The sequence below is a fragment of the Lytechinus pictus genome, chromosome 3 (genome assembly GCF_037042905.1).
Source record: "Lytechinus pictus isolate F3 Inbred chromosome 3, Lp3.0, whole genome shotgun sequence".
In the NCBI taxonomy this organism is placed as follows: Eukaryota; Metazoa; Echinodermata; class Echinoidea; order Temnopleuroida; family Toxopneustidae; genus Lytechinus; species Lytechinus pictus.
Window position 1 is genome coordinate 49,263,307 of NC_087247.1, and position 17,826 is coordinate 49,281,132.

At 35.5% G+C, this 17,826-nt stretch overlaps 1 protein-coding gene across 3 annotated transcripts; it reads right to left on the minus strand.

Annotated features, from left to right (window-relative positions):
• Positions 1 to 793: 793 nt before the first annotated feature.
• On the minus strand, positions 794 to 15,174 carry LOC129257089 (solute carrier family 25 member 44-like). 3 transcript variants are annotated; one of them, XM_064097257.1, is made up of 5 exons: positions 14,840 to 14,959; positions 14,214 to 14,315; positions 8,817 to 9,499; positions 8,056 to 8,195; positions 794 to 5,077 (listed from the first exon to the last, which is right to left on the minus strand). In XM_064097257.1, the coding sequence occupies exons 3-5, from the start codon at positions 9,412 to 9,414 to the stop codon at positions 4,886 to 4,888; spliced, it is 930 nt and encodes a 309-aa protein (XP_063953327.1). In that variant the 5' UTR covers positions 9,415 to 9,499; positions 14,214 to 14,315; positions 14,840 to 14,959; the 3' UTR covers positions 794 to 4,885. The 3 variants fall into 3 exon arrangements, with proteins under 3 accessions (XP_063953327.1, XP_063953326.1, XP_063953329.1); XM_064097256.1 differs by lacking the exon at positions 14,214 to 14,315 and having other exon boundaries at positions 14,840 to 15,174; XM_064097259.1 differs by lacking the exon at positions 14,214 to 14,315 and having other exon boundaries at positions 8,817 to 9,441; positions 14,840 to 15,131.
• Between the last annotated feature and the right edge of the window lie 2,652 nt (positions 15,175 to 17,826).

Consider the following 17,826-nt stretch of genomic DNA (forward strand, 5'->3'; position numbering starts at 1 on the left):
TCGCCCGGGGGGGGGGCACTCAGTATATAAATATAATGCATAGTGGGTATGTGCCGCGGAGGCGACCCCCATTTTCACACTCAAATTTCCGTTCCGAGGCATAGCATTTTTGTCTTATTGAGACAAAAAACAAAGAAAGCCGCTCCAAGGCATAGCAATTTGTTCTTATCGAGAAAAAAAAGAAAAAAAGAAATCCGCTCCAAAGCTTCGCATATTTTTCGTTACGCCGTTCCGGTCGCATTGATCCGCTGCAATTTTGGTGAAAAGCGGCCGCCGAGCGCTGTCCGACCATCGTCTCTGCGCTAGCGCACCCGGCGAAGGCCGCGCTGGATGCATCATGCACGCATGCCCGTTCCATAGGGGTACATACGCACGTACTCGCACGCTGGCGATCCGTTCCAAGGACCCCCGTTTTCACAAAATTGTAGTTCCGAATTCCGTTCCGAGGACCCTCCTTTTTACAATAAGCCCGCTCCAAGGCCCCCGTTTTTTGTCTCGCCCGCGGCACACCCCTACCACTTTTTTGGTCGAGTGCCCCCCCCGGGACATTTCGATCGTCAAGGATATGCTAGCAGTCAGCGATTGCTTGAACTTACTAGCTAAAGCATTTGCTCGCCAATTTGTATGCATACGGAATCAAGCAAAAGCCATGCAAAAGCAATTTATACTTTTTATACATCTGACCCATTCTGTTGTTCGTTTTACAGCTTAATATCCTAGTCTAGTTTTTTAAATGAACACTAAATCATAATATTGAAAGCTGTGAATACTGTACACAAATCAAATATCAAAGTTTTGTTGGTATTTCCATAAGTATAGTCATTTAATAGATAATTTTCAAGTTGCGTGATAAATTAAATGCTTCAAACAACATGACATTTGTTTAAAATATACATAATATTGCATCTTTTTAATGACCTGTTTCTCACAAGTGTTTCTCAGAAACCTGTTCAGAGACAGTGCTCTTGATTAGCCCATCAGAAATCACACAACCAAACACAATCCTGTTCACGAATAAAAATTACAATATTTCTCCAATCAAAACTGAATATGAACTTTTAAATATTCATGAGGATTAAGGAGAATGTCAGTTCAATTGAAGATAATTCATAACACATACATTAGTAGAACTATAAAGAGACATAATTTCAGTTCTGTGTTGAGATTGTTTATGGTTTACATAATCGCATGAATTATGCAGTTCCGCAAGTTAAATTAACTTTAATTCAATCATCACATATTTCTGGTGAACAGTAGGCTATTACAGTCTCATGAGTTAGAATAGCTTTATGAAACATCCCTCTGTATCCAGTGACTCAATAATATTGGCATCATTATGTACACAACGTGAAAGTTGTGGTTTCATTAATGCACAATCAATCTTTAGAAGACATTAGAAAACAAAATAAAGAACGATTCTGTGGTAAACGATAGTTTCCATAATAAACTGTGCTACCCGTGGTGTTTCTTTTAGATATTGGAAATATTCAAACCAACATATTCCAATAACGAAGAAATCCCTGAAAGACATTACGTCTGGTTAGAACTTTAAAGTGAAGAGGTATTGGTAGACAAATAGGGAACATAATAGTTGCATGTCACATTCCTTTCTCGGGCAGTGTAAGTGGATTGTAAGAGACTTAGATCCCACTGCATATCTACATGCATGATTTGGTGTTTGGATGGTATGAATAAGAAAAGTCTTACTTGTTTCATAGCAATCTGGATTCCTTCTCTGACTATGGATCGCCAGTGATATTGGTGATGGTAGATTGATACTATTGAAAGGTTGATTGCTACTGATTACCATGCCAAACATGAACAAACAGGAATTGGATTGGGTCAGATCAGATTTGACAGACCAACTGTAGGAACCTAGCATTATACATGGAAGTTTAAATGAAGTGAACATAAAAATACAGTCTTCATAAACACATCATAAAAGTATTCGGCTATCATTTCCATTTCAAAAGTTTCCCACACAATAAATTAATCAAACTACATTAAATATAAAATACCATTTCATGTGAAAACATATATTTTACATAGTTCACACTGATGAGCTAGACATGAGAGAGGGAGCATTTTTAAGATTAACAAAAAGATATTTCTTTACTTTTAAAGATAAGATCTATCGCAGTCTTTAGCACATTCATTTCCAAATGTCTTATAAGAATGTACCCTTTTACAGCGGTCATTTTTTATTGGACTCTTAAAGAAAAGTAATATCATAAACATGAAAAATTTACAAGAGGCCTAGATATGGACTTAGTGAAATAATTTGCTCTTGCAAATCAAGTCATTTTTTTTCCAGCAGACTCAGAGTCCCTGAGACCCAAACACATTATGAAATACAAAAATGCTGCAATCTCTGGATTCTGGTACTGGTACTTTTTATTAGGAATATTTTTGTTGAAAGATTTTGATGTATTATTATTTTGTTGCAGACTGAGGTTTTGTTGATGGGCAACTGTCCATGTCCAATATTGTGACTGCATCCATATGATTTTTGCAATGTCAATATTTTGTATATGTTTAACTCTGAAATAATTAGTGGTATCCAAGTTAATTGATATTTATTTTATCACATGATTATAGCCATAATGGACAGGTCAAATGTCGAAACCTTGGTAAGGTCATTTCCACTATGCACAGCTCTTTGTGCCAGCATGAGCTAAAACACATGGTACATGTACATGAATGGACTGTATGATCTATGTTCTTACTGGAGTCTGATCCTCTTTGTGTTTCAGCCTTTATTCCACTGACACAAAAAGAGGTAAAAAGTTACTTTACTCCATATTATCATCTAATAAGGACAAGGTATGTTAAACTTAAACAAAAAATCCAAACCAGGAGAGTTGTTGTTGAGAAATCAAAATGAACGTTGGGTAACCAGGCAACTGGCTGTATGACAATTAATTTTTTTTTTCAAATGGAGGAATTACTAATTCTTGTGATAGGACATGTCAATGTTATGTGGAATAAATTATATTCCATACATTACTGCGGCATTCTCATTACAGTTGGGATGAGGTGGTGAATAAGAAATATATCTTGAAAGTTAACATAAAATTTGTAGAAATTCTACAGCTATTTTCTTTTTGTACGCTCTCACAATGAAGAGGATTACATTGCTTTATATAAACAGACATAATTTTAAAAAGATACATACAAAGATATATATTCACTGTAAAATAAATGTAAAGGTGTATGATAAAATGACTAGGAACTTAAAACAAGTTTACTGAATTACTTAATAAAATCAAAACTTATGTTTAAAATATGTAACAATATCATAGCAACTGGCAATAAATGTTTCTCATCGACTTAACTGACAAAAGGCAGTAGATGCACATATTTATTACTGGAACCAATATCAGCATCATCTTACAATAATTCAAGACTCTCTGTGAGGGGGCAAGGAGACTAAAAAATTAACCCTAAAAAGAATTGGTTATTTTGACACCTAAATAGAATAATGACATAGCCCACCACTACAAATTCCCCCCCCCCCCATCCTCCTAAGATCTCAGCTATCAATCTACCGAATTTTAACAAAATTGGTATGCATTGCACTAGTCATAACACAGAATATACAATAAATCATCTTCGGATTCATGATACCCTGTCTCATTTTTAAATTATGCATAATTAATCATGCAAATATAGATGCATATGCAAATTTCTCATGAAATTAAAAATACATTGATTCTAATTTCTGTGCTTATTTTCATTCAAGTGTTCTTCATTGTTAATAATGAGGTATTATGAGTACATGCACCTTTCAGCAATCATGTTTTGTAATTGTAAATAATGAATACTGTCATATATTTTATTCAAACCAATGACTGCATATATTCAAATTTGGGGCTAAATTCTGATTTTGATTTATATGTCTCTACTTATAATATACAAATGATGAAAGTAAAAAGTTAGTGAGCGACATGGTCAAGAAATTTGTGCGGCGGAATTATTGCGAAAAATGTTGAGGGAGTGAATCAGCCCCCCCCCCCCAGTATTATTAGGGTAAAAGCATGAAAATGTGACTTGTACACGCACTCACTGTTGGCTACATCCTTGAACCTGTTATATAATTTCCTATGTAATACTTCATTTTGTTAAATAGTTTGTTTTACATGTATATGCAACTTTTTTCAAAAACATAATCCTACAATCTTAGAGCTGATGTTATGGCTGACATTAATCCAGGACAACTAATAGTATCCTTTACATTGGCCTTTGGTTTTCTCTGTACAGCTTTTTAAATTTTCCACTGTACTTTAATGTGAACAAGAGAAAGGGGGCACTGCCCAAAGAAAATTTAAATTCTAGACCTATGATGAGATGCAGGGTTTGGGGGAAAATGTACTTGGAAACATTCCCTACAGAACATCTTAACACAAATCAAAGGGAACAGCTCTGGAACTGCAAAATCATTGTGTTCAAAATATGCACTAGATGTGAAACAAAAAATTCATAAAATAATGGTGAAAAAATGAATCATATTAAAAGACAAGATTGGTTATTCAGTACCCCCCTAGAAAAAAAAAAATCTTCATAGCCATATGGTTAAAATTCAGGTGCAGACACAAGTTGCAATACATTTTCTTATAATTAATCTCCATAATTCTTTGTTTTTAATGTTGAAGTGTTCAATCATCTATATACTCAAGCATTTATTACGGTAGTAAAGAAATCAGAAACAGAAACCTCAATTTACAAAGTACAACCACACACAGGGGGCCTGATAGAACGACATACAAGTACATGCATGTATGAAATCATAGGACTTAAAAAAATACATATTTCATAAAATATTCCATTATTATACATGTAAGAGTCTATAATCATATTGTAACTAACTACAAACCAAAAACTAATGTCACCATTGGATACTGTCCATGAGTTCTTTCCGTAAACTAAATCTCTTGATGGTCTCATAGCCTAGTACAATGATGAGACTGGTCGGGATGGTAGACAGGAGGCGTGCTGTCAATCCTTTGGTCAGTCCCCCCATGCCTTCATCTGCAAGCAGTTGGCGAAACGTCTTAGTGATGGACTTCTGACCAGTGACCTGCCAGTAAGGAAAGGAATTTCATTAATAGAGGGTACATGTATTTGCCACTTGTCTGCTCTTGTAGCAGATGTTCAAGAGTACCTTTATTCATCAGACAAGCTAAAAACCTGAACAAGTGGAATGCCTCTGGCGGTCTCACCTGCATCACGCGATTCAATATAGCAGCAGTGCTGACTTTGAAAACTACTTTTAAATAATTATTCACAAAAAACACCATTCATATGATACAATACTACGTTCATTGATATTTGACCTTGATCATGTGACCTAAAACTTGTCAGTGATACTTGATTACCCTATATCCACAATTTATACACTATATCTATAAACTTTGAAAGTTATGACAGCAATCTAATAATTACCTCTAAAATGGCCAAATTTCAATGACCTTAAATGACCTTTGACTTTTGTCATGTGACCTGAAACTCGCATGCGATGTTCAGTGATACTTGATGACTCTTATTTCCACGTTATATGAACTAGACCAATACACTTACAGGGATATGATGGTAATTCAACAAATACCCCCAACTTGGCCAAAGTTCATTGATCTTACATGACCTTTGACCTTTATCATGTGACCTGAAACTCGCACAGGATGTTAAGTGATACTTGATTACTCTTATGTCCAAGTTTCATGAATCAGATCCATAAACTGTCGAAGTTCTGATGGTAATTCAACAGAAACCCCCATTATGGCCAAAGTTCATTGACCTTTGACCTTGGTCATGTGACCTGAAATGCGCACAGGATGTTCAGTGATACTTGCAGTCAGACCGCAGGTCCCTATGCTAATGAGCAAAAAGGCCAGATTCATCCAAATCATCTCGTGGCTGAATCCTCCTCCTTGCAAAATCTCGTGATTCATGAGATTTTCTTTCTCTAAGAATTTACCTGTTTTAACCTCAACTTAAATGAAATATTATTGCACCATCAGATAGAGTAAAAGTTACTCTTTCATATTGGTCATTTATTTTGTATACAATATTTTGTTAAATAAGTAAATTTCTGGCCTGAATATGTGCCTCAAGACTGAATTTTCTTCCTCTGTTTTCTTTTGCAAATTGTGCAAAACTTTTTATTTTGAGCCTCAATGATATCTATATCACCATAAAGCTGAACTTCTGTACTTTCTCACAATGCCACTCTTGATATGCGGCACCTTTTAATCGGGTCAAGATCACACTTTTCCCACCAAGGTACAAGACGAGATTTCTGAAATTTTGTACTTGCATGAAATCCAGAGTTCTGATTGGCTGGATAAGGTTCACAGGCTGGATAAGGTTCACATGGGAAGTGTGATCTTCCCACGAACCCAGGCACTGGAACCGTTGGAATTTGCCATTGTGTGGTCTTTTTGACCAATCAGAGTGCAGTATTCTTGTTTTCAAGCTGCTTTATGTACTTGGCAAATGAAAAGTGTGATCTTGACCTGATTAAACCAATTCTTATTTTGAAACCTATATCATTTTAAAGCATACATATTCAGCTTTATCATGATATAAAAATCATTTGGGCTCAAACAAAAACAAAGTGTGAAAATAGCAGCTTTTGTCAGGTGAAAATATTTGTTTTGTAGCATATTTTAGATCAAAATTTTAGCCTATATTACAAAATCTTTGAATAAATCCAAACACATGACCTAAAAGAATGATTCTTCTTCTTTACAATGGTACCAAATTCATGAAATTCGATGCACAATTAGAGCAGCAATGACCGAATGAAAAGAGGTGTTTTGGTCCGCATCAAGCTCATTAAATATGCAAAACATCTCAAGTCATGAATATCACTTGGATGAAAGAAGCCACTTTCTTGGGACCTGCAGTCTGACTGCTTGATTACTCTTATGTCCAAGTTTTATGAACTAGACCAATAAACTTTCAAAGTTATGATGGTAATTCAACAGATACCCCCAATTTGGCAAAAGTTCATTGACCCTAAATGACCTTTGACCTTAATCATGTGACCTCAAACTTGCACAGGATGTTCAGTGATACTTGATTACTATTATGTCCAACTTTCATGAATCAGATCCATAAACATTCAAAGTTATGATGGTAATTCAACAGATACCCCCAATTTGGCCAAAGTTCATTGACCCTAGATGACCTTTGACCCTGGTCATGTGATGTGAAACTCAAGCAGGATGTTCAGTAATACATGATTAGCCTTATGTCCAAGTTTCATGAACTAGGTCCATATATTTTCTAAGTTATGATGACATTTCAAAAACTTAACCTTAGGTTAAGATTTTGATGTTGATTCCCCCAACATGGTCTAAGTTCATTGACCCTGAATGACCTTTGACCTTGGTCATGTGACCTGAAACTCAGGCAGGATGTTCAGTAATACTTGATTAACCTTATGGCTAAGTTTCATGAACTAGGTCCATATACTTTCCAAATTATGCTGTCATTTCAAAAACTTAACCTTCGGTTAAGATTTGGTGTTGACGTGGCCGCCGTCGGAAAAGCGGCGCCTATAGTCTCACTCTGCTATGCAGGTGAGACAAAAACCTAAAAATTTGTTATGGCTAAGTAAAAATCAACAGTGATTTTCAGACCACTGTTGCATAGATGGCCGCTATTAATCCTTTTACTTAACTGAGTGATTGGGTTTAATGGTAAGGGTTGGCATTCTATGCAAATCTTATTATTTTGGAAAACCTAACAATACAGTCCTGTAGATTACATCGCACACTACCATTATGCATTGTGGCGCTCGCATGATCGGCGGCAAAGATCTCAATGGGGGGGGGGGGTGATCCAACCTTTTTAGGGTTAAAAGCTTCTCTGCAGCACGTTGTTTGGCCATATAGAATCTGTGCATGAGAAGATACACTGTGCTAGATGATGCAAAACATGCCAGATTTGAGGAAATTTTGAGAAAACAAGTTTTTTTTCTTAATTCATTCATGGCTGCACTAGGCATGAAACATTGAATAACAAGAACGGCACAATTCAATAGCAACTTACCTGTAATCTTGTCCGAACAGTATCCATAGGGTTTGTGATAAATGCTGCACTGCATCCTGCACAGGACCCTGAGACTGCCTGAATAGCTAGAATAGGCACTTGGAGTTGAAGACTGGTATTCAGGCAGGAGGCAATTAGTTCTGAATATAAAAATGACAAAAATTATAAATGAGTAATAACAAAAATATAACTCTCATTTTACAAGGATAGTTACTTCAGTTGATCTTCCAGCAGGCTCTGCACAACATATTATTGTCCTTCTCTTTTCTTGAATGCCTGCCAAGATGACAGGTCATATTTTATATAAACGTACTCCATAAATTTCTCATAATGCGGCAGGCACTTTATTGCTTAAAGTCACCATGTCCAATATTGCTCTAAATTTCAAGGTTTTACTTGGTTCATGGAACAGCAGAAATAACATAGTTTGGCCATCAGCATCGAGTTTGCAGACACCTTTTTTCAAAAAAAATATTAGAGTGGTCTCAATTTCCAGACTGCCTGTGTGGAATGTGATTGTGCACTGTTGATTGTCCTAAATAGACATGACAAGGTGAAATTTGTGCTAGGCTTCTATAAACATCCACTTGTTATAAATCAGGGCTTGTACCTGCAGACTGCTCATCATTAAGGTGGTCCAAGACTAGAAAATTATATAAATGCATTCAGAGTTTAATGGAGAGTCTGTACCCTCATCCCTATTTCCACTAAATATTATATCTGATCTTTTGATGGGTTCAAATTTGATCTTTAGGGCTTACCTGTGTAGTTGTGATAGAATGTCCACCAAAGAGCACTGTTAGGAACAAATGTCAATAGGGAAGCAACATATCCTCTGTAGAATCCAAAGAACCCATGATTATGGTATGTTTCTTGGGCAAGTTTAAAAACATCATTGAACCTTACGGGTTTGGTTACTGTCTTTGCATCAACTGCTAGTCCCAGCATCATAGTCTTCTGGGATAGAACATCAACAGGCACCCGTATTGTCTGTGAAACCAGAGAGGCAAATCCACCAGCTATGAAAGTACGAGGGGTGTTGTCCATATTCTCACAAGCCTTTCGCATCATCTCATAGCTAAGAATGTACATTTGCTCTGAACCTATAGATACAAGATTCACAGCAAAACCCTTGTATAATCCTCTGACCCCTTCATATTTGATGATTTTCTTTAATGCATCCCATGTCCCTTTGTAGAGGCTGTTTTGATGCTGCATTTGAAGTCTGGTCTTGATGAGATGGGAAGGATAGACTGAAGTCCGAACAGCAAATGACAGCATGGCACCAAACCCAAAGAACTTTCGCTTGTCCATGTCATCCCATTCAATGATTCGAATGACTCTTTTCTTGGTGGCCATGTTTGAAGAATTCTGGTAAAATGTAATCTGTCAGAACAAATTTAATTTGATTCCTTCACCCTTCACCTTATAAGCTCCATTTGATCTGTGAAAGGGAAACCATAATAGAAGGAAACTCACTGTATCATAATATATATATCAGAGGTATTTTTCTTTGTTGTGACTTTATACAGAATGCTGCATGACACAATGAGGCGAGACATTACTGCAATTCAAAAACATACAAATCCAAAATGAAATAAGAAAGTAATGAGGCCCCTGCCCTGTACAGGTGAAAATTACACACAGACTCAGAACAGACAATACTCCCATCATTTATTTCACCAGTCTGTATAAATTATTAATTACCAGTCGACCACCTTTGTAATTACTACTTTTCAATCATTCTCGAGTTAAATTTAAAACATCATTCATTATTCATAAATTGCCCTTCATTATTCTCTTATAAAGATTTCACTAAACGCTGAATTGGATTTTTTGTTGCTGTAATTTGGATGTTTTGTAAGTTTGATATTTGTATGCAGTGCTACATGTGTGGGGGGGGGGGGGTGATATGCTTCCGAGCAACAGCTATTTATTATGCTTTTATCACCCCTGACCACCATGTAGCACTGCTCCATTCTACCTGTATGTCATGTGTTATTAGTATCATGATTTGGTCAATAATATACAAATAATGAATGTTCATGAGTGCAATCGACTGAATACTTCATGATGTGAAAGATAAAATGATCCATCCAACAAGGCATAGCCGAGTTGAATGGATCACTCATTTAATCTTTCACTGAATTGAAGTATTCTGTCCATTGCACGGATGAAAATAACATTCATTATTTGTTTTTTATGACACCTAAAAATAGATCCTTGTCATGGGTATTAATAAATTTGAATGCAAAAGTGCATTGAGGATCAGTGCGAACGCAGTCTGTTGATTGTCGCATATTAAAACATGCGCACCGTATTTTACGTGTACTGCCAGTGGTGTTGGCGTGAGCTTGCAATGGACAAAATCTTATGGATCCGAAATTGCACGGATGATGACGTCATTGTAAAATTGGCTGAATGATAAACATCAAACAACCAATCAAATAGTAGCCTAAGGATCTATCTGAATATAAATAATAATGATCATCATCATCACCATCGTAGATCTAGACCTTGTACAGTTACAATAAGAATCTCTGCCTTTTAATTATTTTTTTTCAAATATCTTTTCCAAGGGTTTCATGTTTTATTATAGTCTGTCTTCGATTTTGTAAAGGATTTTTTTTTCTATTTTTTTAGCATTTCGATATTTTTTCTCAATTTATAGCAGCTGTGGTTATACCAAGATTTAATCAAATATGTTTTGTCTTATCTTGATATTTTTATTAGTAGGGGATTAGCATTAATAATTTTGGCTGTTTCTAATAAAAGATTATTCATAAACATCATTGCTTCATTAATGGCTATCTCATCATTCAGAATTATATGTTCAATAAAGGAATTAAGATTTCATTCAATGAGGGGGGGGGGCTGTTTCTCCATTTCTATTATCGATGAGATATATATTGTGCTCAGGTTTTAAATTAAGTCGTTGTATTTTAATATTGGATGGCATATTATTAATTCCGTCCTCTTTCAGATTTTGCTCATCTCGCAAGTTCCCAGTGTATAAACGTTTAAATGTAGCTGGAACTGAATTGTGCATGTCAGGTAAGAGCGGACCAAAATCAAGCACTTCAAATTTTTCTAAGATCTCAGGGGAAATGAATAAAGTAATCAACTAGTACTCTTTACAAGTAAATTTTTAATTATGGTCTCCCGTCGATCTGCCATTAGTGATAATAAGGTTTTTATTTCTATACTTTTTACACAATTTCTAGGTTCTAGAGACCTGTATACCCAATGCGTCTAAATATACTGATGCTGTTTAAATTATCATAGATAACAGAGGAATCAATATTTTCAGTACTGAAATCAAATACCGGTACAGAGTTGTAAGCAATAAGCCAATACCAACAACAGAAATTGACCACATATCAGGTATAAGATCTACATATAGGCGAATTGAAAAGTTGTGTCCATTAACAGCCCAGGTTACCAAATCGTATATGATAATAAACAAGTGGAACGCCTCTGGCAGTCTCGCCTGCATTACGCAATTTAATATAGCAGCAGTGCTAACTTTGAAAACTACTATAAAATAATCATTCACAAAAACATCATTCATATAATGACATAATACCACGTTCATTGACCATTAATGACATTTGAACGGAGACTTTAGACTGTCAACTACACCCATGTCCACATTTCATTCACTCTATCCATAAACTTTCAAAGTTATGATGGCACTTCAACAATTACCCCAACATGGCCTAAGTTTATTGACCTTAACTGACCTTTGACTTGGTTTTGTGACCTGAAACTCACAGGGGATGTTCAGTGATGCTTGATTACTCTTATATCCCAAGTTTTATGAACTAGATCCATAAACTTTCACAGTTAGGATGGTAATTCAACAAATACCCCCAACACGGCCAAAGTTCATTGACCTTAAATGACCATTGACCATGGTCATGTGACCTGAAACTCGCACAGGATATTCAGTGGTACTTGATTAACCTAATGTCCAAGTTTCATGAACTAAATCCATAAATTTTCAAAGTTATGATGGTAATTCAACAAATACCCCCAACTTGGCCAAAGTTCATTGACCTTAACTGACCTTTGACCATCGTCATGTGACCTGAAACTCGTACAGGATGTTCAGTGATACTTCATAATATCCATAAACTTTCAAAGTTATGAGGGCAATTCAACAATTAACCCAACATGGCCTAAGTTTATTGACCTTAACTGACCTTTGACCTTGGTTTTGTGACCTGAAACTAACAGGGGATGTTCAGTGATACTTGATTACTCTTATATCCCAAGTTTTATGAACTAGATCCATAAACTTTCAGAGTTAGGATGGTAATTCAACAAACACCCCCAACACGGCCAAAGTTCATTGACCTTTAATGACCTTTGACCATGGTCATGTGACCTGAAACTCGTACAGGATGTTCAGTGATACTTGATTACTCTTATGTCCAAGTTTTATGAACTAGATCAATAAACTTTCAGAGTTAGGATGGTAATTTTACGAATACCCCCAACACGGACAAAGTTTATTGACCTTAAATGACCATTGACCATGGTCATGTGACCTGAAACTCAGGCAGGATGTTCACTAATACTTGATTAACCTTATGTCCAAGTTTCATGAACTAGATCCATAAATTTTCAAAGTTATGATAGTAATTCAACAAATACCCCCGACTTGACCAAAGTTCATTGACCCTACATGACCTTTGACCTTCGTCATGTGACCTGAAACTCAAGCAGGATGTTCAGTAATACTTGATTAACCTTATGTCCAAGTTTCATGAACTAGGTCCATATACTTACTAAGTTATGATGTCATTTCATAAACTTAACCTTCGGTTAAGATTTTGAAAATAATTCTCCCAACATGGTCTAAGTTCATTGACCCTAAATGACCTTTGACCTTCGTCATGTGACCTGAAACTCAGGCAGGATGTTCAGTAATACTTGATTAATCTTATGTCCAAGTTTCATGAACTAAGTCCATATACTTTCTAAGTTATGATATCATTTCAAAAACTTAACCTTAGGTTAAGATTTGATGTTGACGCCGCCGCCGCCGTCGGAAAAGCGGCGCCTATAGTCTCGCTCTGCTATGCAGGCGAGACAAAAACGAATTGTTTAATATTTTGACACATCTTAAACTAGTAACGGAGGTATATTTACATATTCAAATTATTACTCTATCTACTCAGGGACATGAGATATTTCAATTTTAATGAACACCCTGAAATTGCATGTCCTTTTGCGTAATGTCAGTTACCGACACATTTTTGCTTGCCGATGCGTAAAAAAATGCAGGTACATACGAAAACTTAGTATCAGAGTATACAGCAAGGTTCACTTTATTAACTCTATCAAAAGCAAACTCCCATCATTTGTTGTTTTAGAGATACACACAATGAAAGGTGCGAAAACATTGTGCCGTGTAATGTCAGTTACCATGAAAATGCCCTACAGAGCAGTGAGAGCACACACTTTAAAAAATCATTAAAATATCACTTTTGTGACCAAAATTACTAATTTCCATACAGTTGCAATTTATTTTTCATTAGTAACTTGGGAATAATTTTTGTATTCACCAGAGCGCTCAAAAACTTGATTTTTGGGCATATTTTTGTGTATGCCCTCTATTGGTGGAAAGTAATATGGCAAGAAAATTTTCATTTTTTATCTCTATTTTTAATTAAGAAAAAAATAATTTAAAGAATCAAATTTACATAAGGGCCAAGTTGTATGACGAATAGGTGTAATGGAAACTGTCAGTGTAAAAAAATCAAGCATTTGTCTCAAAGAAAAAGAGAAAATAAGCCAAACATTGCCACCCTTATTTTGCCACACATGGAGATATAATAATTAATATTATAACTGAGAACATGGTTATATCTAGACAGCTGGCAGCCGTATGTTTCGAGGAGTTTTTTTTTTTTTTTTATTTCTCCTCGTACACAAGCGGCTCGCTATCGTGCAGCCACCATTAGGTGACTTACAGTTACAATGCAAAATCCCCCCGTCGGGGCTCTTCAATTTTTGTCTTTTAATGAATGAAACTTTTTTAAATTAACGCGTCCGAAATGCAAATATTCCCTCTTGGCATTAATTGCCAAAAAACGGGGAAATATTATCAAGTTAAAAAAAGGAACAAAAACACTTAAACAGTGACTTACCTCGGCTGTCGCGCAACTTCACCTCCCTGTTTTATCCGAACTTATATCCATAAACATATGGCCATTGAGTCCCCTGTACAGATCGTGCTAGAATTTTGGTCTCTGTATTTGGTGAGTGAAGCCAACGGAGTTCAGCTGAACAACCAACATTATAACAGAGACCGAAGCTTTTGAAAGTTTTGGTCTAGCCTAGGAGTCGGACTAGGTTTAGGTTATAATATCACAAGTCATAACCTTGTTCATTGAAATTTTGAATGAGTGGTCAGCGGGTGCGAGACTGCATTAGCAATTATAGCGCCCACATTTTAGATATTAAGCTGAAAAGAAAACTAGGCCTACTCATGTCTTATGATCTAAGCTCGAGTGACGAGGGTTCGGGTCACTATCAATTATTATATTAAATCCTAACACAATTCCCAATATGTGGGACTGCAATAATGAAAATGCCGCTTTCAACTTTCAAGAGTGTCAGTGCCATTTTAGTCTTAATCTTATCAAGGAGATGTCTCATGAATTCAAAGAGCAATGTACGTTTTTTGAATTTTGTAATGCATTTCCCAGTGAAGTAAAAAATATAGTTTCATTAAAGGCTATATCTGACCCAATAGGATCAATGATCTACTTACCATAATCCATATGACTCAAAAATTAGACACGAGAAGCAAGAACGTCGCAATTTTAGCGTATAGCTAGCCGGCGCGCGCGGCCAAAGGCGCTGATGATCTTTTTTTCCGTACCGCTGGAATAAAACCAAAGATTCGACGGCAAAATTTGTTAATGCTTGCGCTTGGCATCCCAGCTAAAAGTCTTGCTAAAATACCCAGGAATAGTATGCCAAGCGCACATTTGCGTGAAAGTGTGAAATGTGAAAGGATGTCACGCATTTCGATAATTTGACAGAATAGGTTGACATTTTTTATTAAAGGAGAATGAAACCCTTGAAACCAGCTGAATCCATATCAAAGAGAAAAATCAAAGAAACATATTGTTGAAAGTTTGAGGAAGATTGAATGAATAATAAGAAAGTTATGAGCATTTGAATATTGAGATCACTAATGCCATGTAGTTCCTCCCATTGGCAATGCGACCAAGATCTGTGATGTCACACACGTACAACTCCCTCATTACTTTAGTACTTATTTCACTTATATTCTCACTTTTATAGAGTCTATCACAAGGTGAGGTGTTCTCTTTATGAGAGGACAAATACAGAGGTGTCACAACATTATATCATTGATGAATCGCTTGTCATATGATTAGAATGAGCAAAAAGAGATGTTTTGGGGTATATTTTCAGTGTCCAAAAGGGGAGATTTGTTCATCAGTGACATCATAGATCTTGGTCGCATTGCCAATGGGAGCCATAGCATTAGAGATCTCGATATTCAAATGCTCATAACTTTTCTATTGCTAGTCCTATTTTACTCAAACTTTTGTTGATCTTATTCTTTGATTTTTCTGCTTTCCCCGGGGGGGCCACTTACATTGACGAGTGGATACCATGCGCGACCAAAAAAACACGTAAAAAGGATGTCTTTTTCACGATAGGGCACGTTACGTACGTAACGTGATAAGGGTGTCAAAATCACAAAAATAATGAAAAAAGGGTATCTATTTCGCTAGGAAAATTACGTGTTTAGGGTCGAATTTTCGGGGATGATAAAACAAAATTAAAATGTTTTCTAAAGGATGTCCTTTTTGCCCCAACACTTCGTGTTTAGAGTCCGATTTGCGCGAGGTGTAGAAGGTGGGGTCGTACTAAACCAAATAAATTAAAGACGAAGACCGAAGGACCCGTAACAATAAAACATTCCTGTACTTGTTTAGGGGTTCATTTCAGGAAATATTTGCCAAGAGTATCGTTTTATTTCCAATACTTGTTAAGGGTAGGGTTTTAGACGCCAATACTTGTTAAGGGGTGCATTTTCAGAATATGGAAATTACGTGTTTAGGGTGCTTTTCGAGACCCCATGGTCGCGCATGGTATCCACTCGTGAATGGCAGTGGCCCCCCCGGGCTGCTTTCACAAAAGCTAACTTGCTCCAAGAGTTTCATTCTCCTTTAAGTTGTATATTCGCCGATTATCTATTTATTTGTATGCCTAATCGATTTTTCGCAATGGGGTTTTCACTTTCAGTTTCTTTGTTGCTCTTTTACTGAGATATCTTGTACCTATATTTTTTTTTCCTTCTTTCTTAGCGCTTTGAAACTTTCGTATAAAGCGCTTTATAAATTTTGATATATATTATTATTATTATTATTACTCTAATCGATACCCAAAACTTGGGACACTTCGATTCCCTATACTCAGCCAAAGCAATTAGCACCACATTTACAAATACCATTTTTGATCATTGGAGATAAAGAAAAAAACATCAGTGAATGTATAGTAGCAAATTCTTATATAAACTGCTTTGTCCCGATTACATGTACACCAATACTTGTTGTATTTACTGGGAAAATAAGCTGGGAACCCATTTCGATTGGGAAGTTATTTTTAAACGTAATCTATATCAAGTTCAAGAGTGCAAGTTACGCGAATTTAATTTCAAACTTCTTTATAACTTATTACCTGTGAGAAGAAACCTACACAAATGGGGTTTAGTAAATGATAACGTATGTTCGCATTGTGAAATGGAGGAAGATATCCATTACGTTTTCATTTCTTGTGATTCGAATAAATCATGTTTTGAATATTTGAAAGAATTTATTAAAAAACTATTTCATAAATATTTAGAAATCAATTATAAAATTTTGTTTAAACTGATGAAGTAGACGAAAATTTGGTCTTAATTCTGACCATTGCACTTTGGTGCATTCACAAAGTAATTGTTTCAAGAAACATATCTGGAAAAAAAGAGAGATAATTTGAAATTTATAATCTTAAGAGAAATAGAAAGTAGAGTATAGAAATGAAAGCTCGGTACAAAAAAAAGATATGTTTACTTACCTAGAGAAATTACCGAAGTATGAAACTCAGTAAATCTTTTGTTTTCACTTTATGCTTCAATATGTTATAACTTATGTAAGAGTATTGAATGATTGCATACCTATATGTAATTGTTTTGTATATAATTATATATAATTATATAATATAATTTTTCAAAATGTCCTGTCATAATTATTATGTATGTTCATTTTTATAATGTGCTTTGTTATAAATGTAAATAAATCTTCTTATTGGAGACAAAAAAAGATGACTCTGGTGAGATATGTATACACTTAATTGATTCCTTAAAAAAATAGTCCTTAAAATTGTTTCAAGTTATATTATCAGTCAGAATCAAACAGAATTACACAGCTTCTGTATAGTCGAGGGAGTAGCATTTAACATTTAATAAGTAAACGTTTGCAGCGCCCTCTTTTGGCAGGATCATTACATGCTCCTCAAATCTCATAAACATGCAGATATTGTAACATCCTCCCTTCTTTGAGCTTTGTGCTAGAGAGAATGTATATAATTAAAAAAGAATCAATCATAAACCAAACAATTAAATGTATGTAAATATTTCCAAAATATAAAACCAAAATACCAATTTATGAGACTTTCACATTTTTGTAGTTGCACAAAAATTATACTTGCAAAAAAGAATAATTGAGTTAAAAACAGTTC